Below are 26135 nucleotides of genomic sequence, written 5' to 3' on the forward strand. Positions count from 1 at the left end.
CTCCCTCCCGTTGTAATGGCGGGTGTGCGGCGAGTTATATAGGCCTCTTATGACGTCACAGTCCCAGCATGCTCCGGGTGGTGACGACATAATTCCCCCGCCCCCATCCGCTCTGGCCAATCAACGGCCAGGCTGAGCGGCGAAGAGGATGTTGGGGCCGAGCGCGGGACTTTCAAGGGGTCAGGTAAGTATAACGGGGGGCCGGTATACTCAGAAGTTTTTTCACCTTAATGCATAGAATGCATTAAGGTGAAAAGTTTTTCCTTTACAACTCCTTTTAAGGTAAAAAAAACTTCTACATTCAGCCCCCCCCTTCCCCGCATACTCACCTGAGCCCAATCTCGATCCAGCGATGTGCACAAGAGCAGTCTCTCTCTAGAGAGAGAAGTGGGAGCCATTTGCATCTGCTTCTGTCAGTGACAGCCAGTGAGGAGAGAGGGGGTGGGGCCGAGACGCACTCTGTGTGTCAATGGACACACACAGCCAGCTCTGGAGCGAGCCAGGACAAGTGCCCCCATAGCAAGTGGCTTGCTGTGGGGGTATTCGGCATGGTTTGATGAATAGAACATGTTTTGCTAAAAAAAAAATGTAATAAAAATTGTGCTCTTTTTCCGATCACTTTTGGTATGGGGTGTGGTAATGTGCACTAGTTACAGCGGCATTATAGATCATCCATGAGGGTTGTGCATTGTGTGTAAATGAAGTGCTTTCTCTGTTTCAGGGAGGGGCCTGCGGAGTTTTGGCTGCGGTTCAGGCTTGTTTGTTGCAGAACCTTCTGTTTGGGAGAGATTCTGATATCAGGTAATGGACAGATAAAGGAAATTATTGTATATTTCAGAAGAAACAGTAAATGATGTTTGATAATTAAAGTGGTTCTAAAGGCATTCTATGCATGAAGGTAAAAAAAATTATAATTCAGTGTGCAGCTCCCCCCTCCGCCCCCCAATACTTAAGCCAATCCCGATCCAGTGTTGTGTATGAGAGCAGAAGCTCTCCCAGGTCTCTCCCTTCTCAATGCTTGAGACACAGCAGCAGGAGCTATTTGCCACTGCTGCTGTCAATTACAGCCTTACAGCCAGTGAGGAGGCGGTCTGTTTAGCAGACACATATAGGAGATTCTGGAGCCAGCACACACGGCTGCCCCCCAGAGCAAGCGGCTTGCTATGGGGCACACAACAGCGGGGGGGGGGGGGGAGACAGGAAAGCCAGTGGGAGACCCGAGAAGAGGAGGATCCAGGGTGCTCTGTACAAAATTATTACACAGAGCAGATAAGTATAACGTTTTTGTTATTCTAACTACTTACGGACTGCCTGCCGTCGTTATACGTCGGCTGTTTGAATAGGGATAAATACCGTTGTTATGGCAGCAGATGGCTCCCATAACCCCGGTATCCTCTTCTTTAATGGGCGGTCCACTATCGTATAAAAGTGGTCTCTGTGGCGTATTTGCCACAAGATCAGTTTTATCTGGGGCCACGCTCCAGTGGTCTCCGGAGCTGACGGTAGCGACAGACAATCGCGTCCTCTCGCCTGTTTGGCTGGCTGCCGAGTGAGAGGAAGATGGCCGCCGCTCGGGTCCATAACATTGACTGGTATTTTTTTCCAAATGTACATTTTTTTTTTTTTTTTTTTATTATTGCAATTTAGTGTAAATATGAGATGTGAGGTCTTTTTGACCCCAGATCTCTTATTTAAGAGGTCCTGTCATGCTTTTAGTTTTTCTCTATTACAAGGGTTTCTACTTTTTTTTATTAATTTTACACTGTTTCTCTTTTAAAAAGTGTTTTCTCTTTCGTTCATAGACGGACACAGCCTTCATTGACCTTAGGGTTATGCTTCTTCCTACCAGGAAGAAGCATAAACCTAAGGTCAATGAAGGCTGTGTCCGTCTATGAACTCAGAGAAATGGATTTTACGGTGAGTACAAAAATCCTTTTTTTTTTTTTTTTAATCACTTTTATTCCTATTACAAGGATCCCTTGTAATAGGAATAGGTCATGACGGGTCTATAAGACCCCACACCTCTCCTCCCAGGCTGGAAAGGCTGAGATAAAGGAAAATAATCTGTCTCTGCCTTTCCAGCCGGGTCCCCAGCATTGTTTACACCAGACGTGATGTCATACCATCTGGTCACCAGAAATCTCGATGCTTAACTTCCTGTGCCGACCGATTTATTCTCCGATGTTTCATCAGATTTTGTAACGGAAGTGGCGTTCCATGGCCGTCATCTTGCTACACCCCACACTTGTCCACAGTAAGGATACAGTGAGAAGGCAGCAAGCCGACAGCTTGTTACACCCACCATTTATTTTTAACAGTAAAATGAGCTTATATAATGAAATACTGTACACCAGGGGTGCCCAACCTTTTGAAGCGTGAGGGCCACTTAAGCGACTTGGTAACTGTCGTGGACCACAATAAATGGAGTGCGCGGATGGCGGGTCCGTGTCGGCTTTGTATATGCAGAGCAGACATGGACACAGCCCACTATACTATTTTTATTTTTTATTTATTTTTTAGATTGGATTGGAGGTGGGACACATGTCGACTTACATCTGCCACTCCTCGGAGGTGATTTGAAGGGTCCAATTGGGTCAGACTGTCCATGTGAAAGGGGCCCAGGCTGCTTTCACTTATGCGCTGCGGTTTACCTGCACCTTTGGCTGCACTTTACAATTGACTTCTATTATATTCTGCAGGTTTGATGCACTTTCAGAAAGCTCACAAAACTCGCATGTTATAATAGTCTATGGCTCAGTGCAGGTAAGCCACAGGTGCACTGCTTTGCATCTGTGGATCAGTTTAAAAGTGGCCCAGTAACCACTACAGAACAGATGTGCCCATATATACATTGTGGGCCAGATTCACAAAATAGATACGACGGCGTATCTCCTAAAACGCCGTCGTATCTCTGAGATACGATTGTCGTATCTGTGCGACTGATTCATAGAATCAGTTAAGCATAGATAGCCCTAAGATCCGACAGGTGTAACGGTGTTACACCGTCGGATCTTAGGCTGCAATTCTTGGTGGCGATTCCATTGCGGTCGGCGTAGAATATGCAAATGACTAGTTACGCCGATTCATGAACGTCCGCTTTGCCCGTCGCTCTAAATTTACGTTGTTTCCGTAGAGATGGGTCGCGCAAAACTAAGGTTGCCCTCTAGGTGGACTAACCAATGTTAAGTATATCTGTCGTTCCCGTGTCGAATTTTTAAATTTCACGTCGTTTGCGTAAGTCGTCCGTGAATGGCGCTGGACGCCATTTATGTTAACGTCGAAACCAATGACGTCCTTGCGACGTCATTTAGCGCAATGCACGTCGGGTAATTTTATGGACGGAGCATGCGCGGGAACGCGCCTAATTTAAATGGTGCCCGCCCCATTTGAATTAGGCAGGCTTGCGCCAAGCGGATTTACGCTACACCGCCGCAAGTTTACAGGTAAGTGCTTTGTGAATCAGGCACTTGCGCTGTAAACCTGCGGCGGTGTAACGTAAATGGGATGCGTTACAGCGTAACAGATTTCTACGTGAATCTGCCCCTGTGATTTTAGTAATGAACTGACCTTTAATAACAGTACTCTATTCCATCCCAGAGCAGGAGGTCGTGGGCTACTGGTTGGACACCCCTGCTGTACACTATTTATTAAAAAATCCATCTGACTGTTTTTAGACTGAATTTAAAAAGCAGCGGCAAGCCTGCTGATCTCACAGGTTTGATAATCTGACAGAACACATCTGCTTTGAAAAATCAACATCAAAACAGTCAGATGGATTTCAAAATCCTGTATTTGACTATATAAGCTCTGTTTACTGTTACAAATAAGTGTGAAATGCTACTGTGGAGGAGTGCGGGGTGTGGCAAGATGGCAAAAATGGAACGTCACTTTCTGACGAGTCGCCTAATCTGACGAAACGGTGGCTCGCCGATCACACGGGTGAGCCAGTAGAACTCCCGCTGCCTGTAAGAATGATCAAGCAGCTGAACTACCACTATGATTGTTCTTACGGTGCACAGAATCGCCATCTGTAAATGCCTGTAGCTGCACCCGTCACCACCTAAATTCAATGACGTCTTATGACGTACCTTGGGTGGGAATTGATTAATCATGTCTTATTATTTTCAGCGAGTCTTCTTCCCAGCTGTGTGTAGTTTGTTTTGATGGCACTGCGCTTCTGTTTCTAGGTGGGCACTGCATCCTTCAGACACCGTTCGAACACGCTGTCTGTACAGAGCCATCGCCGACATCTTATGGCGTGCTGGAGACTGTAGGCAAGCTGTTGTCTCTCTGTAAGTAGGTCAAACGGATATCCATTCACTTTACAAGTATGTCTCTTCGATACACGTTTTATGCCTTTGAGGACCCTGCAAGTGCATACAAATACCTATTGATCTGTCAAATGCACTCGGCTCTTAACCACTTCCTGCCCGGCCTATAGCAGATTGACGGCCAGGAAATGGTTCTGTTATCCTGACTGGGTGTCGTATGACATCCAGCAGGATAACATGGCGGCGCGCAGCACGGCGATCGCAGCGTGTCGGTCTGACACGCCGCATCAGGGTAAGAAGCCTCTGACAGGCTTCTTACCACGTAATCGGCTGTGACTAATCACTAATCACAGCTGATCATCGCGTGAACCAGAAGTGCCAGTAAACGATAATCGGCACATTGATTATCGGCACAGCCCCCATCAGCTTCTAAAAAGTGCCCATAAGCTGCCAGTCGGTACCCCAAAAAACGTTGACGGTGCCCATCACAGTGCTAATTGGTGCCCACCACAGTTCCAGTCAGTTCCCATCAGTAAAACCTGTCAGTAACTCATCAGTGCTGATCATCACGGCCGCCTGTCGGTGCCCATCAGTGCTGCATGTCGGTGCCGCCTATCGGTGCCCATCAATTCTACATATTGGTGCATCCACCTCAGTGCCGCCTCATCAGTGCCTGTCGGTGAAGGAGAAAGCTAAATTTTAGAACTTGTATAAAGAAACTCTCTTCTTTTTCTTTTTCTTTTTCTTTTTCTTTTTCTTTTTCTTTTTCTTTTTCTTTTTCTTTTTCTTTTTCTTTTTCTTCTTCTTCTTTTTCTTCTTCTTCTCAAAAATGTTGGTGTTTTTTAGTTTCTTTAGCGAAAAATAAAAACCACAGAAGTGATCAAATACCACCAAAAGAAAGCTCTATTTGTGGGAACAAAACTATAAAAATGTAGTTTGAGTACAGTGTAGCATGACCGCGCAATTGTCGTTCAAAGTGTGACAGCGCTGAAAATTTGTCCTGGGCTGGAAGGGGGGAAAGTGCCCGGTATTGGCGTGGTTAAAGGAGAAGTATAGCCAAAGCTTTTTTGGCTATACTTTTCCTATGTGAGTGGGAAAATTTTCGCGCCAATATCTAATTTAATAAAATATAATATAAAAAAGCTGCAATCCGAAAAATTCTGGGGGGCAACCCCAGTATTTGAGAATATGTGAAAGAAAAAGATGCGCTAATTAAATAAATAAATATGTTATGAAATTCAGTGAATCAACCTCAAACATCTAGAAGTAATATATAAAATAAATATATAAATAAATAATGGTGGGATAGAAGTGAATATATATATACAAAAATAAATAAATAAATAAATAAGTGTCCAACAAATGAATAAGACTCCTAGTAGAGGAGATCAAAACGAATTGTTGTGCAAAAAATAGTCCAAATGATAGTGAGAAGAAATGTACAGGATAAGTCCATAAATCTGTGTAGACTTCCTCCTCCACCAAGGAAAATAGAAATAAATCACCGCAAACAAGTGCTCATGGATGGCACCTTACCACAATAAGTTGATCTCCTTAATCAAAAGGGGATCGCAATAGGCATGGGTTCATATAACATCAGAATCCTTTGGGTAGATATCAGCAGATCCAGCATGCAGCATACAGCCTCATAGAATAAGCCAAAAAAAGGAAAATCGCCATAGTATAATAACGTTTAATAAAATCAAAGTTAAAAGACAGGCAACGCCAAATGGCCTCTTACTTGCTAAGTGCCTTAACCCGGCACTGAGGCTGGTCTGCGTTGGATGATTTGGGGGAGAGATCCACGCTCCAGGAAGGGTGTAGCGGCGTGCGTTCCACCAGTATGTGAGCGAGGACCAACAAAGCAGGAACCGGAAGTCCGCAGGAGATAGCGTGACCAATGCGCCTCGACGTACGTTTCGAGATTGACTCGTCGTCAGGAAGCGTCATTGGTCACGCATATGGGCCATTAATATAGGCCGTCCAATCAGATTGAAGTGGGAGGGACAAAGGATAATGACAGCCTCAGTCCCGCGCCAAGCAACAAATACATACAGCGATGCAATGGCCAATCAAAATATACATCTACAAAAGGATATGGGCTAGTATAAATATGTCACAACGATCCTAGGCTAACAAACAATGCTAAATAATGCCTATAATCGGAAATATGTCAGACAATAATATACATAAAATTAAAAATCACATTTAATAATGTTAAAAAATGCATAAAATATTAAAATATGATAAACCAGACACTAAAATTTTTTATTCGTTGGTTATAAAACAATTTAGGTCGAGATCAATGTTTAAACCCAAAGGTCGCATGGTACGCAAACGGTGTAACCATTTGGTTTCGTTCTGGGACACTGTCTTTTTTAAATCTGTACCTCTCCAATGGCTAATTACCCTATCAATGCCATAAAATGTTAAAAATCGTGGGTCTCTGTTATGACACTCATCAAAATGTCTAGATACGCTATGTTTAGGGAATCCCTTAAGAATGTTCGCTACATGCTCATTGATACGCACCTTAAGTTCTCTAGTGGTTCTACCCACATATTGTAACTTGCACGGACATTCCAGAACGTAAGTTACGTATCTGGAATGGCAAGTTATTAACGGTTCAATGATAAATTGTTCATGTGTAACATAGGATTCAAAACCAATGCGTTTTTTCCCCACTCTATTAGTACTCTTGCATGATCTGCATCTAGTACAATAATAGAAACCTGGGCTATCTAGGAAAGTCAGAGGTTTTTCAGGTGGGTCAGGGACATTTTTTGCAATTTTGTTGCGTAAACCAGGAGCTCTCCTATAAATAAAGGATGGCTTGGATGGTAAAATTTTGGCCAAATCTGTGTCTTGTAACAGAATAGGCCAAAACTTTTTGACAATCTTCTCTACCCCTTTATATTGTCTATGGAAACCAGAGAGAAAAGGGACTGTATCTGCCCGTTGGGGTCTCTCTCTGGATTCCAATAGGGATTGTCTATCCATCCCAAGCACCTCCTTTTTGGTGCCTAATAGGGATGATATAGAATAACCCTTTTCTTCAAACTTTGTAATCAAAAGGTTAGCCTGTTCTTCAAAATCTGTAGTTGAACTACAGTTTCGTCGGATACGCATAAGTTGTCCTTTTGGAACCGCTCCCAACCACTTAGGATGGTGGCAACTTTTTATAGGTACGAAACCATTACGGTCCGTGGGTTTGAAGAAAGTTTTGGTAACAATTCGATCATTTTGTTTCGTTAAAGTAAGATCAAGATAGTTGATACAGGTAAGGCTGGATTCTGCGGTAAAATGTAAGCCATAAATATTATTATTCATCCTAGACAAAAAATTCTCCAAAGAAACTTGAGACCCCTCCCACAACATTATAATATCGTCAATATAACGTTTATAATAAATTAAGGGTTTACAGATTTCCTTATATATGGTCTCCATCTCCCATTTGTTGAGCAAGATATTTGCTACACTAGGGGCATAACGAGCCCCCATCGCCACCCCCTTTATTTGTTTGTAATAATTTCCTTGTACCCAAAAATAATTATTACCCATTGCTTGTCTAAGCCCCTCCACCAAAAAATGAATTTGTGATAATGGTAATGTAGATTTCTCTGTCAAACTCTCAGTGACTGCCAATAAGGCGTTATTTTGTCTAATGTTGGTATATAATGACTCTATATCAACAGTAACAAGCCATGTATTCTTGGTGGTAGGGACAGGGGTTATAGATTTAATTAGCTCTCTACTATCCTTTAAATACGATTTACCCTGAATCACCAAGGGTTGAAGATAGGTATCGAGGTATTCCCCTATACGAGAGTATAACGAGCCGATGCCACTAATGATGGGTCGACCCGGAGGGTCAGTTCTGCTTTTGTGTATCTTTGGGAGAATGTATAAAACCGGGAGGGATCAGATACAGTGCCTCCTTCTTGGTTAATATCGAACGCGCAGCTCCATTGTCAACCCAAGAGGTAAGTTCTTTTTTGAGTTTATTAAGTGGATCACCAGATAATGGATGGTAGGTCTCCACATCAGCCAATAATCTATGGATTTCACCATAGTATTTTTCTTTATTTAATAGCACCACCCCCCCCCCCCCCCCTTATCCGCGGGGCGGACTACTATGTTTTTATTGGTTTCTAACTGTTTAATACCTTCTTTAATAAGCCGATCAGTTTTATGATTGTCTATGATTTCCATATCCTTAATTTCCTCCTGTACCATATTCTTGAAAACTTCGACATGGTGATGAGTCCCTTTCTTGGGATTAAAAGTGGAATTGTTTTTTAAATTAGTATGTTGATATTCAGTAATCTCTACTTGGGGAATAGCATTATTTTGTTGGGAGAAATGTTTCTTGATGTTGAGTTTCCTTACGTACTTCTCAACATCAATGAAAATGTCAAATTTATTAATATTCTTAGATGGTGCAAATTTCATACCCTGCGAAAGAACTGTCATTTCAGCTTTTGAAAGCTCAATTCCCGCTAGATTATAAATACCATCTACTAATTGTCCCTGGGCCTTTTTCTTTCTGGTTCCCCCCCTGGAGCCTCTTTTCCTGATTTTTCTACTGGAGCTTGTATGATAGGAGGGATCTTGTAGGGTTCCTTCCATCCTCTCCATTCCCCCCCCGGTGGTTGGTTTTGATATTGATTATTTGGTCTTCCTCTATAATTTCCCCGAAATTGACCTCTAGGGGGCCTAGGGGCATATTGGGAAGGACCTTGGTGGTAATAGGGGTAATTATAGTCCATAGAATGATTATCCAGAGGAGCGAATCTGTTGTAGGTAGGAACGCCATAAGGAGCTCCATAATATTCGTTATGGGGTGGATAATTATTCTCTTGGGAGGGAGGGGGAGGCACTCCCCTACCCCCCATATACCCTTTGTTTTGGGATGGAGTTCTTACTTTTTTAGGGGTAGATACTTTAAGATTAGCCTTCTTGGTTACATGACTGACCACTTTAGGCACTTCGGGTTCTCTCTCCACCAAAGATTCATTTGTGACACCAGGTTCAAATTGAAGTTGCCATTTATAGACCTTAAGATCTTCGTAATCCTTAAAGGGTCACTAAAGGATTTTTTTTTTTTTGCTAAATAGCTTCCTTTACCTTGCTGCAGTCCTGGTTTCATGTCCTCATTGTTCGTTTTTGCTTTCATGTTGCTGTAAATCTCTCTCTGTTCTGGACACTTCCTGGTTGCCTGTTTCCTGATAACCACAGTACTGGGAGATTTCTCACGGTGGTCACTAATCAAGGAGCTGTGTGTAAAACGAAACTGGATTGGTGCTGAGGGGTTTTAGACAAAGTATCACTGCTCTCTATTGGCTGACTGCCCTCTAGTGGCTCTCTGTACATCAGAGAACCAGCAAACAACAGCAAAAACGAAACTACACTGCAGGCACATTATATGATTGTTTTTTTATCTATTTTTAATCATTTTTAAAAGGAATCAGTTAACTATTATGTCTCTATGTCCTGTAAACAGTCATTTCAGCTAAAAAAATGTTTTCCTTTAGTGACCCTTTAATGTCTCACTGGTATTTCTTCAATTTCTTTTGTTTTATGTCACCGTCATATTTAGATAGCTGAGCATGAAGCTTTTGGGCTCTATCCAAATAATCTTTAGTACCCATATGGGGTTTCATTTGTTCTTTAAGATCTGCTATACTTGATTCGACTAGGATATTTTTTGCTTTACGCCTTCTGATCATCAGCTGCATTAGCTTTTGTTCACAGGCATTAAAAAATTGAAACCACTCGTCCAACAGAGTGGGGTCCTCAATACCATCATTGGGGTGTACGTCCCACCTCAACCTCCTAGGTGTGAGGTTTTTGGAGATATACACCTCAAATGAGGCAGTATCCCACCAAAGACGTATTTGCTTCTCCATATTATGTTGAAGCTGTAGGAAACCTCTCTCGAGATTGGGACTAGGTAATTGTTGAAATATGTCGTCAAGATTGGTCTGGCGACTGTGCATAAAGTTAAATACATCCATGGCTGCAAAAAAATAAACTAAAAATATATAAATATATAATAGTTGAAATGTGAGTGGGAAAATTTTCGCGCCAATATCTAATTTAATAAAATATAATATAAAAAAGCTGCAATCCGAAAAATTCTGGGGGGCAACCCCAGTATTCCTTTTTTTGGCTTATTCTATGAGGCTGTATGCTGCATGCTGGATCTGCTGATATCTACCCAAAGGATTCTGATGTTATATGAACCCATGCCTATTGCGATCCCCTTTTGATTAAGGAGATCAACTTATTGTGGTAAGGTGCCATCCATGAGCACTTGTTTGCGGTGATTTATTTCTATTTTCCTTGGTGGAGGAGGAAGTCTACACAGATTTATGGACTTATCCTGTACATTTCTTCTCACTATCATTTGGACTATTTTTTGCACAACAATTCGTTTTGATCTCCTCTACTAGGAGTCTTATTCATTTGTTGGACACTTATTTATTTATTTATTTTTGTATATATATATTCACTTCTATCCCACCATTATTTATTTATATATTTATTTTATATATTACTTCTAGATGTTTGAGGTTGATTCACTGAATTTCATAACATATTTATTTATTTAATTAGCGCATCTTTTTCTTTCACATACTTTTCCTATGGATCGCTGGAGTGTGGTTCATTCTGCACCCCTGTGACACGGTTTCAGCTGACAGCAGGTTGGCGTCACTGAGACCAGCACCTGGCTCAGCCACTCAACGATCTGCCAAGAGCCTGAGCCAGCCGTTCCCTCCCCCTCCACAGCCCAGCGCTCCAGTGAGCCCTGGAGGGGCAGAGAGCTGGAGACTGACACTCCCTAATCTCTGCTCTTAGTGGAGCTTTACCACCGACGCCCTCACCTCCCCAGTGTAAAAGTAGCCTTATTGTGTGCTGATAACACAACATTTTTTTTTGTGGACTGAATGGTGTCAGCCCTGCCCAGTATTTTTTTGCTAAGCTACTCATCGACTTTCAGCAGCCAAGAGTGCATGTGTATGTGCCATGCACACCTGTCCTTCTTTTCTTTGGATGCATATATTTTCATTCAAGGCAAAGCAGGTCAGGCACAGAAAATCCATAGCCATGTATTGGTTTATCTGCTCAGTTTAATGTAAATAATCACCTTTTTTTTTTTTTGTTACTTTGCTTCTTAGTGGGAAATAAAAAATTTAAATGACTGTAGTTTCCCTTTTTGTACAGCACATTTAAATGTTATTCTGTTGTATTGTGGTTGTAACCCTTTAAGTAGGATAAACCGCATAGTGCTCGTGTGGTGTCACTTGTCCCTCTCTATGCTGTAAAATACCTGATTGATCCTGCATGTGTACTGACCACAGTAATCGTGGTTTCTGATCCATGATACCGTAGTGAGGTTATGTGCCTCAGTCATCCCGCTGTGTTTAGAGTCTCTAAGGCCCCCCGTACACACGACCGAACATGTCTGCTGAAACTGGTCCGCGGACCAGTTTCAGCAGACATGTTCGGTCGAGTGTAGGCCCGAGCGGACAGGATTCCAGCGTACATTTGCCCGCCGGGCCTTTTTCCAGCGGGCAAATATTTCCTAACTTGTTTTAAAACAGCCCGCTGGAATCCAGTCCGCTCGGACATGTTCGGTCGTCTGTACAGACCTACCGTACATGTCCGAGCGCCCGCCATCCCTCGCATGCGTGGAAGCATTGAACAGGCAGGGCCGCCCACGTCGCCACGTCATCGGCGCGGCCACGCCCCGCGTATTGTTTACGCGCGGATTTCTGTATGATGGTGAGTACAGCCACCATACAGAAATCCCCGGGCAGACATGTACGGTGAAAACGGTCCGGCGGACCGGTTTCATCGTACATGTTTGCTCGTCTGTACAAGGCATTAGAGTTACTCCTGCTATTGGGTGGCGCACGCAATGTTAAGTATGGCCTTCGTTCCCGCGCCGAAATTTGAATTTTTTACGTTGTTTGCATAAGTCGTTCGCGAACAGGGCTGGACGTAATTTACATTCACGTCGAAACCAATGACGTCCTTGCGGCGTACTTTGGAGCAATGCACACAGGGGAATTCCACGGACGTTCGGGAAAAACGTCAATCACGTCGGGTCACCAAAAATTAACATAACACGCCCCCCTCATCCACACTTGAATTACGCGCACTTACGCCGGCCCCATTTACGCTATGCCGCCGTAACTTAGAAGGCAAGTGCTTTGTGAATACAGCACTTGCCTCTCTAACTTACAGCGGCGTAGTGTAAATACGATATGCTGCGCTGCCGTAACTATGCGCGCCCTACCTGAATCGAGCCCAAGGTATTTAGCTTTAAAATAAAAAAATGAAATAAAAAAAAAACAGATGTGATGTATTGTTATAACGGGGGATATCGGTATTCATGCTCACCGACTTTACAACCACTTAAAGCTCTAAGTTTCTCACATTGTGCTCTGCTTATCATTGAAGGTCCTCCGGAAGGCAGCAGTTCACTCCAGCTGGGAAATATAAAGCTGATGGAATCCTAGAAAGTGTAAGATTATTGCTGAGACAAATTTATAATGTATATACAAATGTGAGATGTATGTTAATGTAACTAAAATGAAAATCGCTCTGTGCTTGGTTTCTCACCAGCCACTTTATTAGGTACACCTTGCTAGTGCCGGGTTGGACCCCCTTTTTCCATTCTTCTTGGCATAGATACAACAAGGTGTTGGAAACGTTCCTCTGAGATTTTGCTCATTTCCGGTTCTTAGCTGACAGGAGTGGCAACCAGTGTGGTCTTCTGCTTCAAGGTTCTATGTGTTGTGCGTTCAGAGATGGTATTCTGCATACCTTCGATGTAACGAGCGGATATTTGAGTTACTGTTGCCTTTCTATCCTCTCCAACCAGTCTGCCCATTCTCCTCTGACATCAATAAGGCATTTTTCCTCCATGCAACTGCCGCTCACTGGATATTTTCTCTTTTTCGGACCATTTTCTGCAAACCCGAGAGATAGTTGTGCGTGAAAATCCCAGAAGATATTTTTTTTTTTTTAAATGCTCAGACCAGCCCGTCCGGCACCAACAAACCTGCCACGTTCAAAGTCACTTAAAGCAGTTGTAAACCCGCAATAAATTTTTTTTTATTTTTTTCACCTGAAAGGCAAAAGCCATAATGAGCTAGTATGCACCGCATATTAGCTTATTATGAAATGCTTACCTCGGAACGAGGTGAGAGGAACTTACCTGGTCCACGCCGAGCAAGATGTCATCTTGACTCGGCGTGTCTTCCGGGTATCGCTGCTCCAGCGCTGTGATTGGCTGGAGCGGCGATGACGTCACTCCATGCGCATGCACGCGGGAGACTTCAATTCGGCAAGGTCCGGCGGCTGCCGGCCCTTCAGCCGAGGATCCCCGCTGCGCATGCGCCGCTGCAATCAGCGGTGCATTGCGGGAGGAATATATCCTAAACTGTACAGGTTTAGGAGATATTCTTTATTATAGGCTTACCTGTAGGTAAAAGTCAAAAATGTGGGTTTACAACCACTTTAAATGTCCTTTCTTCTCCCTTTCTGATGCTTGGTTTGCACTTCAGCAAGTAGTCTTCACCACGTCTAGATGCCTAAATGCATTGAGTTGCTGCCATGTGATTGGCTGATTAGCAATTTGTGTTTTACACATTACCAAGCAATTGAACAGGTGTACCTAATAAAGTGGCGTGTGTGTGTGTGTGTGTGTGTGTGTGTGTATATATGTGTGTGTATATATATATATATATATATATATATATATATATATATATATATATATATATATATATATATATATATATATATATATATATATATATATATATATATATATATATATATATTCCTGAACAGAAATTTACCTATATAATCATATGAAATAGAAGGAATAAGGAAAGATAAATACTTGGCGATTAAATATGAAACTCTGCAGAAAATGGAATGTCCATTAGCAAAAATAATTAATGTAATTCTATGCAAGAATGATAGAACGTGCGTATATTTATCAGGATGAAAGCATCAATTACATTGTATTACTCCAAAATTAGGACCATCAAGGATTGGGGATTGGTCATCATTTTATGCCACGGTTTTAACCCTATATACTCTGTCTTGTATTTCAGCTCATCTTGTACAGCTTTAAAAAATATGACGATCTTTTAACTTTTCTTCAACAAAATATTAATCAGGTAAACTTGTGTAAATTTTTCATTTTTTTCACAATGTGATCTTTTTGGATAGACTGTGTCTACTCTGGTATCAGTACGTATGGAAATACACTTAAACCTTGGCAATAAGAATTATATATAACAAATTGCGCTAAAACAACTAATAATGCGATACCAAATACATCTAGTCAGGTGCAATCAATCGATTCCAATTTATAATAATGATGAATCCACAGGGCGGATTCAAATAAACTTAGTGAATAACATAATCTAATCAGTATATGAGTTAAACAATATCACTGACATATAAAGGTGAATAAGTGATGAATAACTTCAATCCACATAGAGACAAAATCACATGCTCTCCTAATTAATGTCCCTGAGCATAATGATGCTCCCAATAGTTACAAGATCAGTGATTCACAGCAGAAAGCTTCAGAGTCTGAATGATCAGAAAAAAACAAGCAGCCTTGGATGGTATGCAATCAGATAGCTTCAACTCCGCTCCACATCAATTACGACAGGATATAGAAATGGGGGGGAGAGAAAACACACATAGCGTGATACTGCAACCACCCTGTGAGACAACAACCTTGGCGTTTTCTAAGAAAAGCTAAATTTTTTAAATAAGTTTTGACTTGATATACAAGCGATGTCTTAATATACAAGTAGCATCATGTCACAACTGAGTATAAAAGAGAAGAGAGGAGCCTCTAAGTGTAGCAATATGGTTATATTTAATGGAGGTACAACATTTAGCAACATATTGCTACACATTAAGCTAATCGCCTTTCCAGCCCCTCGGCGGAAGGAGGAAGTGGGACAGGAAGTCCCCTTCTCCTGAAAAAAAAAATTGCATGCCAAATGTGGCATGTAAGGGGGTGAGAAATGGGTTAAGAGGAAGTTCCATTTTTAGGTGGAACTCCTCTTTAATTTTATACACAATTCTAGTCCCAGTTAGTTCTGAGACTACTCACTTTAGCGCTGCACTTGCTCACTTTTATGTCACATTTTGCAAATTGATCCTCTGCTGTGCTGACTGCTATTTTCTCATTTAAAGCACAGTGCGGTATATGTGTTTTCCATTGCTGGTTTTCACCAGAGCTCCTAATGGCGGACATGGGTTTTGCTGCATGTTAGGTCCTCAGGATCGCCCCACCAGGAGGTCGGCAAGCCCGGGGTTCATGTGGCAGATATAGTAGGTAGGAATCGAGCAAGAAGCATAATCAGTAAACAAGCCAAATGTCAGGAACAAGTGGTTGTAGGTTGGGGTCAAGCTGAAGAGTAGTCGAGGAACAAGTCAAAAGTCGGTAACGAGTGGTAGTGGAGATGAGGACAGCTGCAGGTATGCATGGAGCAAGATATCGGCCAGAGAGCAGAATAAACAAGCAAACTGGAAGTGTACAGATATGGCTTAAAGCGGAGGTTCACCCTAATTTGAAAGTCGGCGTTAAACACACGGGCTCAGTGTCTGTATTAAAAGTTCGCTGTCCAAAAAAATTAAAATCAATTCCATACCCATTTTATCTCTTCTGAACCAGGCACTTCCTGGTTTGGCTCCCGCGGGAGTGGGCGTGTCACTTTGGCTGCAATGTCTCCTGGGAGCACAGGGTGATGCTGCCCAGGAGACGATTCTCTGGCCCACCAGAAGCACTCTCGCGTGATTTTACACGTCACATGACTCTTGCAGCCGGTCATGTGACGAGGGGGATAAAATTCCGCCATTTTAACTGATAGAAAACAGGTGAAAACGCCATTACAGTTGTGATGCCAACTGTGTAGTGTTGACGGCGCCGCTCGCCGTCAACACTGCACATGCGCAGGATAGAGCGGTGAATGCTGGGACATCTTCATTCACAGCATCCCAGAAGGATTTGCTTGTGGGCTTCAGAGTGCCCACAAGCAAGATGGAAGCGTCCAGCAATTTTATAAATTCTCTTTTGCGGCAGAATGACATTGCGGGGGGGCTAGGAAATAAGGACACGTGAGTACCCCATTAACTAAGTGAGGAGCGGCAGATGCATATATAAAAAATCGTAACCCCCGCTTTAAATCAGGAACTTCATGGGAGGAGCAAAGAGTTCAAGGCTCACCAGAAACACAAGACAAAGTCCAAAGGATCCAGCATCTCAGGTGGCTCAGCAAGGAGAGCCCCTGTTTCATCAGATTTGGTGACCCGTCAGAATTAGTAACGGAAGTGATGTTCCGTCGCCGCCATCTTGCTACACCCCACACTCCTCCGTAGTAAGGATACTCTAAGAAGGGGGAAAGCGGACATCTTGCTACACCCCACACTCCTCCGTAGTAAGGATACTCTAAGAAGGGGGAAAGCGGACATCTTGCTACACCCCACACTCCTCCGTAGTAAGGATACTCTAAGAAGGGGGAAAGCGGACATCTTGCTACACCCCACACTCCTCCGTAGTAAGGATACTCTAAGAAGGGGGAAAGCGGACATCTTGCTACACCCCACACTCCTCCGTAGTAAGGATACTCTAAGAAGGGGGAAAAGCGGACATCTTGTTGCACCCGCCGGAGTTTTCCATTTTACACTTTAACAGGAAAGTGAGTTTATATAGTGAAATACAGTGCTTAGAATTCCGTCTGACTGGTTAGATGTTGAATTTTAAAAGCAGCAAACTTCTGTCAGATCAGCAAACCTGTGAGATGAGCACGCTTGCCGCTGCTTTTAAAATTCAACATCATAACAGTCAGACGGAGTTCTAAGTACTGGATTTCACTATATAAACTCACTTTCCTGTTAAAAATAAGTGTAAGAGGCAAAACTCCGGTGGGTGTAACAAGATGTCCGCTTTCCCCCTTCTTATGCCGCGTACACACTATCATTTTTTCAGCATGGGAAAAAAAAACGAAGTTTTCCCAACTTCATCATTAAAACGACGTTGCCCACACACCATTGTTTTTAAAAAATTATCTAGCAAAGCGTGGTGACGTACAACACGTACGACGCCACTATAAAGGGGAAGTTCCATTCGCCTTTGGGCTGCTTTAGCTGATTCCGTGTTGGTAAAAGACGATTTGCGCTTTTCTGTCTGTTACAGCGTGATGAATGTACTTACTCCATTATGAACGGTAGTTTTACCAGAATGAGCGCTCCCGTCTCATAACTTGCTTCTGAGCATGCGCAGGTTTTTTACATCGTTTTAGCCCACACACGATTATTTTTTCCAACCCGAAAAAACGCCGTTTAAAAATGCAGCATGTTCAAATTTTTTTTTTTTGTCGTTTTTCAGAACCTGAAAAATGATGTGAAGCCCACACACGATCATTTAAAATTACGTTTTTGAAAAACAACGTTTTTTCATGTCGAAAAATGATTGTGTCTACGCGGCATTAGAGTATCCTTACAATGGAGGAGTGTTGGGTGTAGCAATATGGTGCCGACGGAACGTCGATTCTGACCGGTCACCATATCTCCATATCTCACGAAACGCCACCGCCAGACGCAGCAGAGGTCATAGGTTCATATTCTGGTCCTGACAACCCCACTAGTGGACAGCCAGTAGGAAGTGCATGGCACCCAGCAGGGGTCAAGTCCTGGGGAACAAAGTGTGGGAACTCCCACCCAAGTTCCACTCCCCCACCAAAAAAAAGAAAAAATTATACGCTCATATGCATAATTACTAAACCGCATTTGTTTTTTTCGATCCACTGTATCTTAGTAATCCTTTGTTACTGGCCGCTTCCTGTATATGGATTCATCAGGTAGTGTGCGGGTATTCCGTCACTTCCTCGATGCCGCAATGTCTCCTGGGAGCTTTTGTCATTGTTCCCAGGAGACATTGCAGAGGTCTGCCGCGAGTTATCGCTGGATTTAGAAAGAACATGCTCCCAGGAGACATTGCGGCATCGAGGAAGTGACCGAATACACTACCTGATGAATCCATATACAGGAAGCGGCCAGTAACCTAAAGGATTACGAAGGTTCGCCTGCCCCTGACAGTGACTCGAGCTGGGCATCGCCGCTTAGTGAAGGGTTGGCTCGGGCGGCTCGGCTGCTCTCGTTCTGCAAAGGGAACTGCGTTCCTGCTGTGAAAAAAGTGCAGAAACTCCGTTCCCACAGGACTTGAGCCCTGGCACCCAGGCAATGACTTGGGTTTCCAAACAAGGACCCGTCCACTCTGCAGTCTAAGAAGGTAGAAAATATGGGACCTGGAGTGTCACTTGACCGCGGATTAAAGTAAGTAAAAGGAATGTAATGTTGTCTAATATGGCAATGAGTTGGGAGGGGGGTGAAGGGCAAAGAGGATGGGAGCACATGATGCTCAGAGATCATCTTTAAAATAGGCTGAAATAATAACCCAACAAATGTAATCACTTACCTAATACTTTACTTTCCCTTAAATTCTAGTTTGAACGTGGGCCATTTGGTTGCATTCTGCTTACAGTGTCTTCTGTCTTCTCGAGATCTATTGATCTGTAAGTATATGCCATGTCTCAACATTAGTGTACACTAATATTGTGTGACGCATTTTTTCTATGGACGTGTTAACAGAGTATTTTGTGCTCCACATCAGTAGATACAAGAGAAAGGTATTGCCAGATTTATAACAGTTCTTGGCTTAACCACTTCAGCCCCAGACCATTTGGCTGCCCGAAGACCAGAGCACAATTTTGAAAAAAATGCAATATTTTTTATTTTTTGCTATAATAAACAGCCCCCAAAAAATATATAAAATAAAAAAAATTTCCTCGGTTTAGGCCGATACGAATTCTACAAATTCTTGGTAAAAAAAAATCACAATAACCATTTGATTGGTTTGCGCAAAAGTTATAGCGTCTATAAAATAGGGGATATTTTTTATTTTTATCATCGTGACTGTGACATTATGGCGGACATATCGGACACTTTTGATGCTATTTTGGGACCATTCACATTTATACAGCGATCAGTGCTAAAAAAATGCACTGATTACTGTGTATATGACTGGCAGTGAAGGGGTTAAACACTAGGGGTCGCTGAAGGGGTTAAGTGTGTTATAACTGTGGGGGGATGGGCTACGTGTGACACGACACTGATCCCGATCACAGGGAGCTGTGATCCGTGTCCTGTCACTAGGCAGAATGGGGAAATGCTTGTTTACATCAACATTTCCCCGTTCTTCCTCTCCGTGAGACGATTGCGGGTCTCCCGGCAGACATATAGCCAGATTCAGGTAGAGATACGACGGCGTATAATGTAGATACGCCGTCGTAACTTCGAATCTGCGTCGTCGTATATTTTAAGCGTATTCTCAAACTGAGATACGCTTAAATGTTGCTAAGATACGACCGGCGTAAGTCTTCCTACGCCGTCGTATCTTAGCTGTCTATTTGCACTGGCCGCTAGGGGCGTGTACGCTGATTTACGCCTAGAATATGTAAATCAGCGAGATACACCTATTCACGAACGTACGCACGGCCGTCGCAGTAAAGATACGCCGTTTACGTAAGGCGTTTTCAGGCGTAAAGATAAACCACCAAAAAGATGGCGCAGCCAATGTTAAGTATGGATGACGGAACCGCGTCAAATTTTTCAATTTTTACGCCGTTTGCGTAAGTCATCCGTGAATGGGGCTGGGCGTAATTTACGTTCACATCGAAAACCAATATGAGTCTTTGCGGCGTAATTTGGAGCATGCGCACTGGGATACGTCCACGGACGGCGCATGCGCCGTTCGTTCAAAACGTCATTTACGTGGGGTCATGCTTTATTTACATAAAACACGCCCACCTCTTCACAATTTAAATTAGGCGCGCTTACGCCGGCACATTTACGCTACGCCGCCGTAACTTAGGACGCAAGTGCTTTGTTAATACAGCACTTGCCTCTCTAACTTGCGGCGGTGTAACGTAAATTACATACGCTACGCCCTCATAACTTTAAGCCGCCGTACGTGAATCTGGCTAATAGAGTCCGGGACCCGCGGTCACACTCACGGAGCTTGCGGCAGGAGCGCCCAGTGCCGCGTTTTAAAGGGGATGTAACTATACATCTATATGCCCAGCTGTACAATTCTGCTGACTTATATCATCGTGCAGCTGTCGGCAAGTGGTGTAAGCACTGAAAAAAATAAATAGACAGACTTTTAAAGTGGAGGTTCACCCAGAAATGACAATTTTTAACATTGGATTGATGCTCATTTTGTGAAGGGGAATCGGGTAGTATTTTTAAAGTCGAAGCCGTACTTACCGTTTTAGAGATACATCTTCGCTTCCGGGTATGGGCTGCGGGACTGGGCGTTCCTATTTGATTGACAGTCTTCCGACAGTCGCATCCATCGCGTCACGATTTTCCGAAAGTAGCCGAACGTCTGTGCGCAGGCGCCGTATAGCGCCGCGCCGACTTTCGGCTACTCGTGACGCGATAGATGCGACCGTCGGAAGACTGTCAATCAAATAGGAACGCCCAGTCCCGAAGACCATACCCGGAAGCGGCAGCGAAGATGTATCTCTAAAACGGTAAGTACGGCTTCGATTTTAAAAATACTACCCGATTCCCCTTCACAAAATGAGCCTCAATCTAATGTTAACATTTTTTTTTTTTTTTAGGGTGAACTCCCACTTTAAGGTTGCCACTATAATTCCAATAGGAAAGAAAAAGGTCTTTCATTTTGTGTGTGTGTGTGTGTGTGTGTGTGTGTGTGTGTGTGTGTGTGTGTGTGTGTGTGTGTGTGTGTGTGTGTGTGTGTGTGTGTGTGTGTGTGTGTGTGTGTGTGTGTGTGTGTGTGTGTGTGTGTGTGTGTGTATATGTGTGTGTGTGTATATGTGTGTGTGTGTATATGTGTGTGTGTGTATGTGTGTGTGTGTATATGTGTGTGTGTGTGTGTATGTATATATATATATATATATATATATATATATATATATATATATATATATATATATATATATATATATATATATATATATATATATATATATATATATATATATATATATAAATTTGGGGAGGCAAACCTAAAAAACTGCATAGATGGCCAATAGAATGGTATCAATGTATTCCAAGAAAATCCCCTCTGAAACTTACCTGTATTTGGCAGGATTAGCGCTAGGGCTGGGGGAAAAAATCTATTCAAAATCTCGAGTTGCAAGGGCAAATCGATTCATATTTTCACTGAATCTATTTTTATTTTATTTTTTATTTTCTGCCATAGGACCGGCGCTCCGCGGACTAGGCTGAAGCCGCAGCCTCGCCTAAAAATCCTGCCCACAGCTCGCCACTAGGCCTTTTCCCAGGATCGCGGAGAGCTGCTGGCAGGATTTTTTAGGCGAGGCTTCGGCCTAGTCCACGCCCTTTTCCCAGGATCGTGGCGGACTAGGCCAAAGCCGCGGCCTCGCCTAAAAACTCCTGCCGGGGCGGTGTCCATCAGAAAAAAAAAAAAACGTGCTTCAAATCGTGAATCAAGTGTTTTTTTTTTGTTTTTTGTTTTTTTTTATTTAAATCGCAGATTTTTTATTTTTTTGCCCTAATCGGCGCTAATGGATCACAAAAACACACTGTAACTTCACAACTATTCATTCTTTTCACCGATTCTCACTGCAGACCCTCTTATTATTACCAGCACACTCCTTCTTACACTGAATTTGCCTTCTGTTTACAGGGTTCAGAGCGACTTTGACGTTCCCACCAACTGCCTAATTGGGGCTCATGCTTATTGCACACAAGTAAGTCATTCAGAGGCATCTCTGCCATGAAATACACAACAAGTCTTGTTTCATTTTTACAAGCAGAGACTGCACACAGCAAAGTTCTTCATGTCCTAAAATACTAGGTTGACATAAGAGGTGACCTGAACTTCGGTGCTACATACACATTAGACCTGGGGGTTCTTAAACTTTTTAAATGAGGGGCCAGTTCACTGTCTATCACACAGTTTGGGGGTCAGACTTTGGTCAGTAGGTGTGTAAAATATAAAATCCCTGGCACCATAGGACAGTGGGAGATAATTTGCCCCTATACTAGTGGTCAATGGGTTTACAAAATACAGTACCAAGGTGTCAATGGTTAGGAATAAAATTATTTACCCCTGCGTCAGCTGTCAGTGGGAGCAATAACTGCCCCGCATCATTGGAAGTAAAACCTACCCCTACTTCAGTTGTCAGTGAGAGTAAAATAAGGCATTGGTGTCAAAGGTCAGCAAGAGTAATAAATTACCCCTGTATCAGTGATTAATAGAATGTTTAGAGAGCTCTAAGAACTGAGCGATCAATGATGTTTGATCGATCGGGTCTTCGTCTTGGAGCTGGTGGGGGAACAGATGCAGCATCAGGCCAATGCTGCGTCCACCTAGGCAAGTATGATTCTTGGGGGGGGGGGGGGGGGGGCAAATCCCATACTTCTCTTTTAAATAATCTTCCCCCCACATTGGTGTCCGTGGCCTAATAACCGACACCCAGGCATTGCTGTTCAGTGGAACTTGTAAGCTCCACATCCTGTGCTGCACCTCATGATGGTGTCCTGGCTGGGACTATATAGCAACTATTGGGCAGGGGATCACTCCACCCATAATACAGTAGTATCTTGGATTACGAGCATAATCCGTTCCAGAAGAATGCTTGTAATCCAAAGCACTTGTATATCAAAGTGAGTTTCCCCATAGGAATCAATGTAAACTCAGATAATTTGTTCCACAGCCACCGTTTGTCTATGCAGTACCACATGTGGCCAGAGGTAGGGGAGGCGCCGGAGACGCTCAGAAGCCCAGAGACGCTCGGGAACGGAGTGGCTCTGAGCGTCTCCGAGCGTCACCGGCGCCCCCACATCTCTGGCCAAATGCGGCACTGCACACCCCAGAGGCTTAAATTTTGCTCGTCTTACAAGACAACTCTCGCAAACCACGTCAGGATTTAAGAAAAAACTTGTATTGCGAAACGCTTGTAAACCGAGTTACTTGCAATCTGAGATTATACTGTACCTGTAATTAATTGCCTAGTACTAGAACCCACTGCATTCTAGCCCCCCACACCTGCTGTATTTTGTTATTTACATTAGTTCCTGTCCTCAAGGGGCTTACAATCGAAGGCCCCTAACTCGCATACTCATACACACACATACTAGGGCCATTTTAGACAGAAGCCAGTTAACCTACCAGCATGTCTTTTGGAGTGTGGGAGGAAACTAGAGTACCCAGAGGAAACCCACGCAGGCACAGGGAGAACATGCAAACTCCAGGCAGATAGTGCCATAGTTGGAATTCAAATAGACGACCCTAGTGCTGCTTGGTGGAAGTGCTGACCACGTAGCCCCTTATTACTCTGCACAATAGCTCTCCTTGCCTGCGTTCAGCACAGCTGAAAGCTGAAGCAGCTGAATGTCTGATAAGGAGACTAGAGCTCCCCTTGCTGGCCATATAGAAGACAGCATAGTATTGATATGCAATGTTTAATGTTTTACTAAAGAGAAACTAAATGTACATGTCGATCTTGGGCAAAATAAATGAAAAGATGTACTAAACCACTATACGTTGCCTATCAATGGTGCAGTCAGAATAGAAGATGAATTCATATAAATGATTTGCACATACAGTCAGGTTTATAAATATTGGGACATCGACACAATTCTAATCGTTTTGGCTCTATACACCACCACAATGGATTTGAAATGAAACAAACCACATGTGCTTCAGACTTTCAGCTTTAATTTGAGGTATTTACATCCAAATCGGGTGTAGGAATGACAACAGTTTGTATAGGTGCCTCCCACTTTTTAAGGGACCAAAAGTAATGGGACAGATTAACAATCCTAAATCAAACCTTAACTTTTTAATACTTGGTTGCAAATCCTTAGCAGTCAATTACAGCCTGAAGTCTGGAACGCATAGACATCCCTGGTGATGCTCTGCCAGGCCTCTACTGCAACTGTCTTCAGTTCCTGCTTGTTCTTGGGGCATTTTCCCTTCAGTTTTGTCTTCAGCAAGTGAATTGCATGCTCAATCGGATTCAGGTCAGGTGATTGACTTGGCCATTGCATACCATTCCACTTCTTTCCCTTAAACTCTTTGGTTGCTTTCGCAGAATGCTTCGGGTCATTGTCCATCTGCACTGTGAAGCGCCGGCCAATGAGTTCTGAAGCATTTGGCTGAATATGAGCCGATAATATTGCCCCAAACACTTCAGAATTCATCCTGCTGCTTTTATCAGCAGTCACATCATCAATAAATACAAGAGAACCAGTTCCATTGGCAGCCATACATGCCCACGCCATGACACTACCACCACCATGCTTCACTGATGAGGTGGTATGCTTCGGATCATGAGCAGTTCCTTTCCTTCTCCATACTCTTCTCTTCCCATCACTCTAGTACAGTGTTTCTCAATTCCAGTCCTCAGGCCCCCCCAACAGGTCAGGTTTTCAGGATTTCAATTATTTTGCACAGGTGATTTGATCAGTTTCACTGCCTTAGTAATCACCACAGCCTTTTCATCTGAGGGAAATCCTGAAAACCTGACCTGTTGGGGGGGCCTGAGGACTGGAATTGAGAAACACTGCTCTAGTACAAGTTGATCTTGGTCTCATCTGTCCATAGACTGTTGTTCCAGAACTGTGAAGGCTTTTTTAGATGTTTGGCAAACTCTAATCTGGCCTTGATGTTTTTGAGGCTCGCCAATGGTTACTTCATTTTGGCGAACACTCTGTGTTCACTCTGGTAAAGTCTTCTCTTGATTGGTGACTTTGACACACATACACCGACCTCCTGGAGAGTGTTCTTCATCTGGCCAACTGTTGGGAAGGGTGTTTTCTTCACCAGGGAAAGAATTCTTCGGTCCTCCACCACAGTTGTTTTCTGTGATCTTCCGGGTCTTTTGGTGTTGCTGAGCTCACCGGGGCATTCTTTCTTTTTGAGGATGTTCCAAACAGTTGATTTGGCCACACCTAATGTTTTTGCCATCTCTCTGATGGGTTTGTTTTGTTTTTTTCAACCTAATGATGGCTTTCTTCACTGATGGTGACAGCTCTTTGGATCTCATATTGAGAGTTGATAGCAACAGATTCCAAATGCAAATAGCAAACTTGAAATGAACTCTGGACCTTTTATCTGCTCCTTGTAAATTGGATAATGAGGGAAAAACACACACCTGGCCATGAAACAGCTGAGCCCATTACTTTTGATCCCTTAAAAAGTGGGAGGCACATATGCAAACTGTTGTAATTTCTACACTGTTCACCTGATTTGTATGTAAATTCCCTCAAATTAAAGCTGAAAGTCTGCAGTTAAAGCTCATCTTGTTTGTTTAATTTCAAATTTATTGTGGGGGTGTTTAGAGCCAAAAAGATTACAATTGTGTCGATGTCCCGATATTTATGGACCTGACTGTATACGGGGTGAAGAATTCTTCCCATAGTCCCTTTAGGGCAGTGTTTCTCAATTCCAGTCCTCAGGCCCCCACCCCCAACAGGTCAGGTTTTCAGGATTTCCCTCAGATGAAAAGGCTGTGGTGATTACGAAGGCAGTGAAACTGATCAAATCACCTGTGCAAAATAATGGAAATCCTGAAAACCTGACCTGTTGGGGGGGCCTGAGGACTGGATTTGAGAAACACTGCTTTAGGGAGAGGTGTGGTTCCTTCTTCTTATGCTACGTTTACCAATATCACAACAGGACAGTATTTCTGGAAATCTTTGTGCCGTAGAAACGGTGGGCATGTTATTGATCTCTGATCAGTTCTTTTAATAAATGGG

The 26135-nt window shown here is 43.1% G+C and overlaps 1 protein-coding gene across 4 annotated transcripts in view; it reads left to right on the top strand.

The window, feature by feature from the left end:
* MINDY4 (MINDY lysine 48 deubiquitinase 4) overlaps positions 1-26135 on the top strand; it is a 70847-nt gene that overhangs the window by 33241 nt on the left and 11471 nt on the right. For all 4 annotated transcript variants that reach the window (XM_040352231.1, XM_040352230.1, XM_040352232.1 and 1 more), the window contains exons 9-14: positions 722-801; positions 4188-4292; positions 12741-12804; positions 14408-14473; positions 18825-18892; positions 22057-22120. In XM_040352231.1, coding sequence (XP_040208165.1) covers positions 722-801; positions 4188-4292; positions 12741-12804; positions 14408-14473; positions 18825-18892; positions 22057-22120 — 447 coding nt within the window. The remainder of the gene's footprint in view (positions 1-721; positions 802-4187; positions 4293-12740; positions 12805-14407; positions 14474-18824; positions 18893-22056; positions 22121-26135) is intronic.

This window comes from Rana temporaria, chromosome 5 (assembly GCF_905171775.1).
Source record: "Rana temporaria chromosome 5, aRanTem1.1, whole genome shotgun sequence".
NCBI classification, from domain to species: Eukaryota; Metazoa; Chordata; class Amphibia; order Anura; family Ranidae; genus Rana; species Rana temporaria.